At 43.0% G+C, this 10,248-nt stretch overlaps 1 protein-coding gene across 1 annotated transcript; it reads left to right on the forward strand.

Moving 5' to 3' along the window:
• The first annotated feature begins 3,080 nt into the window (after positions 1 to 3,080).
• LOC148092296 (endogenous retrovirus group K member 113 Env polyprotein-like) lies at positions 3,081 to 5,566 on the forward strand. Its single transcript, XM_087821423.1, has one exon. It carries the CDS (start codon positions 3,455 to 3,457, stop codon positions 5,186 to 5,188), a length of 1,734 nt encoding a protein of 577 aa, XP_087677549.1. The 5' UTR covers positions 3,081 to 3,454; the 3' UTR covers positions 5,189 to 5,566.
• The last annotated feature ends 4,682 nt before the right edge of the window (positions 5,567 to 10,248 follow it).

Below are 10,248 nucleotides of genomic sequence, written 5' to 3' on the forward strand. Positions count from 1 at the left end.
CATTGCAGCAAGGGAGAGTACAGCATACACGAGGCGAAGGGGAGTGAGGGGCCAGTGAAGGTGGCAGCCCAGGAAGAGGGTGTTAGAAAGAACCTATTGTGTGACTTGGGTTTTGGTTCAGTAATTTGGGGGAGGGCCTCAGGAAGCAGAGGTTCCTGTGACGTCAGAAAGCAGAGGCAATGCATTAATTGAGTATCTCATTTACAGGGAGGGCAGACTAGAGAGAAGATAAAGCTGTAATTGGTAATGATGCAGTAGCCACTTGTATTCTCTGAAAGAGGGGAGTGTTTGGTATTTTGTGGGTTGCATAGTGACTTTGTCTGAAGCAGATGTTCTGTGAGATTGTTTATGTCCAACAGGAGAGCATGGCTTAGCTTAGATCAATCTGTAATAACAATGAGGCCTGGCTGTGATGTTATTCTCAGACATAGAGGCTGCTTCTTTTCCCGATAGGCAGGTAGGTAGGCAGAAGCATAGATACTTAAAAAGAGAAAGGTAATTTTTTTTAAAGCAAAAAAAAAAAAGGGGAACATTATTGGAGGTAGTTATTAAGCTAACTCTGTCCTCTGAAAATTGGTTATGAAGCAGAAGAATTAATTGCTAACCCTGCCTTTTCCGAGTGAACTCTGTGTTAGGATAATCCAGTAGCCCCTGATGATGAGGGATAGCTCTTCTTAGAGATGAGTCGCAGCTAATACTTGTTGAACAAATGATAAAATTAGAAATTACCATTTTGCCACCAATAATGAAAAACATTTATTCAGGCTAAGCTCATCTGTGAAGGCTGAAGTAATTAGTGGAAAAATAAATGGAGAACTGGATATTTACATGTCACCAGAATAGCACTTCACAAATTTCATACTGGTCACAACTGGGGAAACACAGCTTTACAGTGTAGAATCGGGTATGGGCACCTTGACCCAATGAATCCTAGAACCAGTAATAGTGGACGCTGGACTTACCTGCCCCCTGATGTGGTCTAATAGGCAGTGCAGTGTCACCTGTGAAACCTTCTCGCCCAAAATGCTTAATCTAAATCTAGTCAATTAGATCTAACTTTAATTTGCAGGAAATAGAGGGGAGAACAAGAGAAATCACAAGGAAGCAACCCTGGAGGTGGGACATTTTATAGTTCAGCTGCCCCAGTCTCTTCATAAAATCACTGCCTTGGGGTGAGGGGGAAGGATGGGACTAGTGATTGTGGGGTCCTGGGCCCCGGGTCAGCGGACCGCGGCGCACTGGTGTTCTTGAAAGAGATCAGCCAGGCGCGTCAGTGCCGAGGCCCCCTGTAAATCAGGGAGCGCCTCCATGTCTGCTGCCCTGTGTGCTCAGCCCCGCATGGTTCCCAGGCCCAATTAGACCAGATACTCCCCTACCTTATCTGGGAAACAGTCCTCTGAGACGCCAGTGTGGCTGCAACCTCCTCTAAAGTGTTGTATCTAGGAATGTCGTAGAAGGTCAGAAGGTTGGCCGGATGCCCTGAAACGCTGTATAATATGCTGTGGCCCTGAATAAACTTTGCTTGACTCTCACTCAGCATCCCTGAGCGAGAGAGCCCTCCCAGCCCCATTGTCTCGTCTCTTTCTTTTCTTCTTCACCTCCGGAGCACGGTCCTGCTCGCCGCGGCTGGTTCGCGGCAAGTGGCGCCCGAACAGGGACCTGAAGGCTTCTGGGGGCAAGACTGTCGGTGGCGCGCAGTGAAATTTGGGTAAGTGGCAGTCTTGGATGAGGTTTTGTCACTGGGAGTAAGAAATTATGGGGCAGGCTTCTAGCGCTGATCTTTTTGTTCAGGTTTTACAAACAATGCTGCAGCTGCGAGGGGTACGTGTAGAGGCTTCGCAGCTGGCTAAATTTCTTGCTTTCGTTAGGACTGTTTGTCCCTGGTTCCCCTCTGATGGCACTATTAATATTGAAACTTGGAAAAAGGTTGGCGATCGCATCCAGGGCCACTTTCAAGCTCACGGGCCCGACCAAACCCCGGTAGATGCCTTCGCTTTGTGGTCTCTCATAAGGGATTGCCTGGTTAATGATAGTGAGGCCGAAAAATGGCGGCGGCTTCGGGGAAGCCTGCGGCGCTCTCAGTCTATTACCACCTTGGCGCCGCCTGCTGACCCTCCACCACCTCTGCCTTCCCTCGCTCCTTCTTCGGCCCGACCTTGATTCTCCTCCTCGACTTTCTGCCTCTGCATATTTTCCTCCGGGCCACTGACTTGTCCTGCCCTATGCGCTGATCCTATCGTATGGAAGAATAACTCCCCCGTATGGGTAGATCAGTGGCCCTTGAACTCTGAGAAACTTGCTGCAGCACGTGAGTTGGTGCAGGAACAACTCACTGCTGGCCATATAGAGCCTTCTAACTCTCCTTGGAATTCACCGATTTTTGTAATAAGAAAAAGATCTGGGAAGTGGCGATTGTTGCAGGACCTCCGCAAGGTAAATGACACTATGTGCTCAATGGGGGCCTTGCAGCCAGGGCTCCCGAATCCTGCAGCCATACCCCGGGACACCTATAAAATTGTAATAGATTTAAAGGATTGTTTTTATACCATTCCCCTCCATCCGAGGGACAAGGAACGATTTGCATTCAGTGTCCCAGCTATCAATTTGCAGAGACCCATGCAACGGTATCAGTGGAAAATGCTTCCCCAGGGAGATGTGGATGAGTTAGTGGCCCCAGGCACAGAGGAGCTGCCTGGGTGAGCTGCAGAGGTGCTCTCCTGCTCCCTGACCCAGTCCTTGAGGCACCAAAGCAATACTAAATTCTAGAAAGGCTAATTAGGAAGCTGGCCCCGGCCTGAAGGGTTAAAGGACAGTTAAGCCACATACCAAGCCAAGGACTCAATCCTCCCCAAAAGTTCCCATTAGAAGCCGAGATAAGGATACTTTCCAAGGCCTGAGCTCCTGCAGGAGGCAGGGTGTTTACTCTGAAAAGGCATTCGTAGGACCTTGGAGGAATTACTTAGTATCGGGCTAAGGGAAGAAATGTCGGGCAGGGCGCTATTCAGCACAATCAACAGTGCCTGTATTTATTAAGCTGAAAAAATAAACTCAGGGCTGGCAGCTGGCAACAGGAATGAGCTGCAGCCCTCCCGATCCCATCTTTTTTGTGTCTGTCTTTTCTTCATCCTCACCTCTTCCTCAGGACCGTTCGGCTCTACTTATGCATACCTTATTTGTCATAAATTTTTAGGGGGATATACACCCACTCCCCAAAAGCTACTTATGCATACCTTATTTGTCATAAATTTTTTAACTCTGGATGATGATGGACGTTCCGCCGCAGACCGGTTTTGGAATCCACAACGTCAGGCTCATCCTCTGGTACTGTGGCGGGATCCTCTAACCGGTACTTGGCATGGCCCTGATCTGGCTTTAATGTGGGGTCGAGGATATGTTTGTGTTTTTCCCACAGATGCCCCTGCTCCTCGGTGGCTGCCTGCGCGGTGTGTGAAGCATGCCCCGAACCAAGATCGCCCGGCTTCGCCGTCGATTCCAACGCCTGCATCTGACGCCTGAGCATCAAAGCCGTGATGTTGTGGACCGCCCACAGGACCTGGCAATGATGCCCCTGACAACAGCTCTCCAGGCTCTTTTCTTTCTTTGGTTACTGACCTTCCCTGTGGGACGGGCGGAAAATCTTTGGGCATATCTGCCTAACCCTCCCTTGTTACATCCTGTAACCTGGGATGATCTTCAAGTACCTGTATATGTGAATAATACTAAGATCTTGGGCCTCCCTTCGGCCGCTCATATTTGGCCGCAATGGAGGGACGGCTATTCCTATCTCGGGGTCAGTAAGTTTCCCCCCATTTGTTTTACTGTGACTGATTCCCTGCCTCATTGCGTCCGACTGAGGCATACCCTTGAATCTGATGGAAACCAGTCCCGCTCTGGGATTTATTGGAATGTTAAGTACCTATACCCTATTTTCAATTGCTCTAACAGGGGAACTGGCCCGCTGCCGCAGAAGATGAAGGCGTGTTCTGAAAGGGTGTCCCAAAGCAGCGGCGGGATTGACTGGAAAAGCTGCCATGACAACTGGACTGTTTGCAACGCGCAAATCTGCGAATGGGCACCCCTAGACGCCGACTGCCATCCTACGCAACAGGTCGCAAGGTTATGGACCGGGAACAACAAGACGTGGCAAACTGACTTGTGGAAGCTGACTGCCAGCTTGGGACGAATTACCGTCTATAAGGTCAATGTGACTGTGTCCCCACACGGAATCTCAGGCAGTGGATCAGCATGGAACGTTTCTACCACTGCCTGTGTCCCTGAGCCTTATGCTCTGCTGGTAGGCCCCCTCAATCTATCACGAAGTAATGACTCTGGAGTGTACTCCTTAAATTGTACTAACTGTGCCCTTGCCAATTGTGTAAACGCTTCTACGGAGTATCCCGTAGCTATATTGTTTCAACCTTCGTTTGTGTTCCTTCCTGTGAACCTTACTGAACCTTGGTATGAGGAACGTAGTTTAGAATTGTTAGATAGAGTTAGTAACCAGTTGACTAGGGGAAAACGATTTATTGGGTTGCTCATTGCTGGTATTACTGCCTTAGTAACTATGATTGCAACTGCTGCGGCTTCGGCCATTGCTCTGTCTACCAGTATCCAAACAGCTGAATTTGTCAATCAGTTAGCTAGTAATGTTACACGCACCTTGGAGACACAACAGGATTGGGATTATCGTGTTGAACAGCGTCTGAATGCTCTATATGACACTGTTCAGATCCTAGGGGATGAGTTAGTCAGCTTAGAGACCCACGTCTCTTTGCGTTGTCACGCCGCCTTCCGCTTTATGTGTGTGACTCCCGTGCCATACAGTGCCTCCCGCTTTGCGTGGCACAAGGTAAAAAATCACTTGAATGATATATGGCATGATACTAATACCTCTTTAGATATACAATTACTGCATCGTGAGATTCGGGACTTACTCAATGCCCCCCCATTAGATTTGGATCTAGCAAAACAGGCTCAATCTTTCTTTAATTCTCTGCGTGCTGCTTTCCCCTCCATGACTCAGTGGGGACAACAACTTATCGGCCTAGTGACCGTGGCAGCATGCGGGATCCTGGGTATGGTAACCATCTGTTATTGCCTGCGTCTTGGAGCAGCACAGGTCTCTCAGTTGTTTGTTTCCTTGAAATATCTGCAATTGCAGCAAGAGAAAGACCGCCTTAATTTTTAAAACAAAAAGGGGGAGCTGTGGGGTCCTGGGCCCCGGGTCAGCGGACCGCGGCGCACTGGTGTTCTTGAAAGAGATCAGCCAGGTGCGTCAGTGCCGAGGCCCCCTGTAAATCAGGGAGCGCCTACATGTCTGCTGCCCTGTGTGCTCAGCCCCGCATGGTTCCCAGGCCCAATTAGACCAGATACTCCCCTACCTTATCTGGGAAACAGTCCTCTGAGACGCCAGTGTGGCTGCAACCTCCTCTAAAGTGTTGTATCTAGGAATGTCGTAGAAGGTCAGGAGGTTGGCCGGATGCCCTGAAACGCTGTATAATATGCTGTGGCCCTGAATAAACTTTGCTTGACTCTCACTCAGCATCCCTGAGCGAGAGAGCCCTCCCAGCCCCATTGTCTCGTCTCTTTCTTTTCTTCTTCACCTCCGGAGCACGGTCCTGCTCGCCGCGGCTGGTTCGCGGCAAGTGATTTTATTCAAGATTAAAAGGCACTCAAGAGGGATAACAATCAAGTGTATTAAGTGGTCTCACTTTGAACAAACCAGCTCTAAAAGACATTTTAGGGTCAATTGGAGAAATTAGAATATTGGCTGGGTATTAGATGATATTAAAGAATTATTGTTGATTCAGCTAGTTGATAGGATATTATGGTTATTAGGAAAATGTCCTTCTTCTAAGAGGGGCATGGTGAATATTTAGGGAGTAATAGCATGATATCCTGAATCAAAAATACTTAATTAAATAGCAAATACATTAAGGAATGTGGCAAAATATTAACAATCATTAAATCTAAGCCATAGGTAGATGTTCCCTCTAATTTTTTATTGTAAAAGTTTAAAAAAGTAAAAACAATGAAATTACATGATTTTAGAAAGTTAAAATGTAACTTCCAATTTACATCTCTGTGACATCAGTAAAGCTGAGCATATTCTCATAAATTCACTATTTTCATTTCTCTGTGATCTCATTTATCTTGCTTGCTTATTTGGGGGATCACTTTGTTATTAATTTATAAGAGACATTTGGATATTAAGAATATTGACCTGCCATGTGCTGCAAGAATTTCTTTTTAAATCTAGCTTTTGGCTTAACCTTTTTCTCGGTAACATTTGGCCAACAAAATATTCAAATCTCTATACAGTTGATTATGTCTATTTTTAAATGAGTTTTGGGTTTTCTGCTTTGCTTAAAAAGCACTCTCCCCACCTTGTTATATGGATTTTCTTCAAAATTCCCTTTTTAACATTTTTGTTTTTTAATTTGAGATTTATTTAATCTACAATTTGTGTTTTGTCCTATATTAGGGTCCTGCATATTTCTGGGTCTGTTTTTGAACCCTATTTTCTGTTCTCCTAATTTGCCCATATCATACTGTTTGGATTTCATTAGCTTTCTCTCACATTTTAATATTTTGGGAGGAAAGTCCCTCCGCACTAGCATTCCTTTTCAGAATAGTTTTTGGCTCTTCTGTCATTTATTCTTCCTTGCGAACTCTCAAATCGTTTTTATATCACTCCCAAAATAATCCTTCGAGATTATGATAGCAGCTACAATGAACTTATTTATGAATTTGGGAAGTATAGTATGCTTCTCTTCATGTGTTCAGAACTTATTTTATGTTCCTCAATAAAATTTTATATTTTTTTGCACATACATCCTAAAACATTTTTGTTCAATTTAGGTATTTTACAGTTCCTGTCACTATAGGTAATAGGATCTCTTCCTTCACCTTACTTTTTATTTCCAGTTTATCATTCCTAGGGACAATTGCTATGGATTTAATATATCAACCCATAGTCTCTCGGGAGCATGGAGAGAGGCCCAAACATGGCTTGAAGTAGGATATGAAGGAGTGAGGAAGTAAAACATTTGGAGAGAGATGTAGTTAGCAGGATTTTAGATACATTAATAGAGAAGTAAAAGTCGAATCCTGACAGCTAAGGAGGAAAGGTATCCACTAGAAGAAATAAAAAATATAGTAGGGCTTCCAAATTAATTGGGAAGGATGAGTAAAAAGATCAAAAAGAAAGTTAAAACTAAAATTACATGTTAGCTGGAAAGAGGTGAAGTGTAAATAGCTCGTAGGAAAGACCGTTGCCCGGCCGGGCATGGCTTAGCAGTTGAGCGTCAGCCTAGGATCCAGGCGATCAGGGATCGATTCCTGCTCAGGGCACATGCCCGGGTTGTGGGCTCGGTCCCCGGTCGGGGGTGTGCAGGAGGCAGCCGATCAATGACTCTCTCATCATTGATGTTTCTCTCTCTCTCCTTCTCTCCTCTCTCTGAAATCAATGAAGGTATATTTAAAAAGAAAAGAAAAGAAAAGAAAAGAAAAGAAAAGAAAAGAAAAGAAAAGAAAAGAAAAGAAAAGACAGCGCAGCTAGATTTCTCATCAAAGGAAACTTTAGAACTGCAAAAAAGCTTTTAAGAAAAAAGTAAGGAAATTATGCAATTACTCAACCATAAAAAGTTATAAAAAGAACAGCCGAATCAAACAAAAGAAACTAGGATATGGTAAGTAATAAAGGAGAAATAAGCTAGAAAAGAGAAAAAATAGCAGAAAGGAAAAATAAAACCCAAAATCGGTTCTTTGGGAAGAAAATAAGGTAATCTTCTGTCAAGTCTGATTGCAGATAAAAAGCAAACATGTACTGTGTGAGAAATGAGAGGCAGAGTGAATCATGGATCCTGAAGAGATTATAAAAATAAACTTAATAATATATGTAAGCATAGGCGATAAATTCAAAAATCTAGGGGAAACTGATAATTTCTTAGTTTAAAAAATTTACTAAAGAAACCATATCAAACAGACCAAGAAAGACTGGAAGAATAGTTAAAGATCCTTTATTTAAAAGAACCAAACCAGATAGTTTTACAGCTGAATTCTATCTAATCTTTAAAGGATAAATCATTTCAATATTTATTTGAACCATTTCAGACCACAGGGACTCTAGCATAATCTTAATATTAAAATTTTATAAAGTCAGAACATAAACAGGACACCGTAGAACTATTTCACTTATAAATAGAAATGCAGGATTTCAAAATAGAATATTATCACATCAAAGAATAATAGTCATGATAAAACAGAATTTATTCTAGAATGTAAGGATAGTACCATATTAAGAAATCAAGTGATACAATTCATTACATTAGCAAATTAAAGAACAAACACTGCATGATTAATAGATACTAAAAAGATATTTGGTTAATTGAGGAGCCATTCTTAGTTTTTAAAAAAATTAAGAAGAAATAAAAGAAACCTACAGTTCTTAAAATTGATGAAGACCATTTACCACAAGCAGACAGCAAACGTCATATTACATGAGATAATTGCAAATCAAGATTAGAATAGATACCTTTGCTATCACAACTATCTTTCAATATTATTTCTGGAAGCTTTAACTAATGCCATTAGACAAGAAACAGAAATGATGAGTAAACACCATAGGAAGATCCAAAACTTACACTTTCATCATTAATATAATTATTCACTAGGAAAACTCAGAAAGTCAAAATATATGAAAACTAATAAGATAATTTAGAAATAAGATCATAATAAATTAGTCAGATAACTATTTTTAAATCTACAGCAATTGCCTGCCTTAGAAATGATAAATTAGAAATGAAAAAGTGGGGTGAGGGAGAGATCCTGTGTAATTCCTTTCCTCTTGCCTTCTCTCCCTCCCTTCCTCTTCTACCAAGGCTTATAAACTTGGAAATATTGGCTGTTCCCTCTCTCTTGTTTCTTAGAGCATAATATTTATGGGTACAGATGAAAAAATCACACTATCTGGGTTTAAACTCAAGGCTCCGCCTTTTGCCAGCTCTGTAAACATTGAGGATAATTCTTTGAGATATTTACCCAGGTTTTCTTCTTCGCATTTGTGCATGTGTGTGTTTGTGTGTGTCTGTCTTGGACTCAGTTCACCCTTGCTGCTCTTAAGATATGGATATTCAGAAATGCAGAGTCATTTGCTCGACAGTGTTTATGGAACACCTAACTGTGTACAGGTGCTCGTTTAGGTGCCAAAGACATGGCAGTAAACAAGAAAACAGATAAGGTCCCTGTTCTCAGGAAGCTGACATTCTAGTGGAGTTAAAATAGACAGTAAATAGACAGACAAATAGATAGACAGATGACATATAGATAGATAACTAAGTAAATAAGAAAAATATCAGATAATAATAAATGTTGTGCAGAGAATTGGAATCTGTAGTCGTGTTCTAGTTCTCTATTGCTGTATAAGTAACTCCACCAAAACTTAGTAGCCTAATAAAACAATTTTATTATCTTACAGTCTTGTGGATGAGAAATTTGGGAAGGGTTCAGTTGGGCAATTCTTCTGCTCCATGTGGGGTTATCTGTGTGGTATTCAGTGGTGGCTGGTGTTGTCAGGATGTTTGGTGCCTGACTGGGATGGCTGGAAAGCAGGGATTGTTGACAGGAGTGCCTCCATACGGCCCCTCCCGCATGGCAGTGTTGGGGTTATCAGTTCTCTTAGTGGCAGCTCAGGGTTCCAACTGGGGTGTTCTGAGAGGCCCAGGGAGAAGTTGGAAGGAACATCACTTCAGAAATTCTGCAGTGTAACCTCCACTGCATTCCATTGATCAAACAAGTCACCAAGGCCACCCCAGATTCAAGGGGAAGGACATTTAGACTCTTCTTTTCAAAGTAAACAATGATTTGGAAGACAAGAAAGGCTGACTGAAGAGGTAACATTGGAGCTGAATGCTGAATAATATGAAGGATTGAGCCTTTAAGATACAAGGAGAGAGCTTACCAGTCAAAGGGACTATGGAGTGCAGAAACTTGGTGCACCTGAGAAACTGAAAGTGACTGGGAGAGCAGTGGGCAAGGGGCATGGTATGAGATGAAGTCAGCAGAGCCACTGGGGGTCAGATATATAAGATTATATAAGCCTGGATGAGAAATTTGGATTTTATTCTAAGTACTTCTTATTCCAAGAATCTACTAAAGGGGTTTTAGCAGAGGCTAATGGAATCTGTAGATTCTGTACAGAATTGCCTGTCAGGCAACAGGCAAGAAGAGCAGAGCAGGGAGGGAGGC

The sequence above is a fragment of the Miniopterus natalensis genome, chromosome 10 (genome assembly GCF_054644295.1).
Source record: "Miniopterus natalensis isolate mMinNat1 chromosome 10, mMinNat1.hap1, whole genome shotgun sequence".
Classification (NCBI taxonomy): domain Eukaryota; kingdom Metazoa; phylum Chordata; class Mammalia; order Chiroptera; family Miniopteridae; genus Miniopterus; species Miniopterus natalensis.

Coding starts and splice junctions, on each gene's coding strand:
- LOC148092296 (XM_087821423.1), top strand. CDS start 3,455: ATGCCCCGAACCAAGATCGCCCGGCTTCGCCGTCGATTCCAACGCCTG.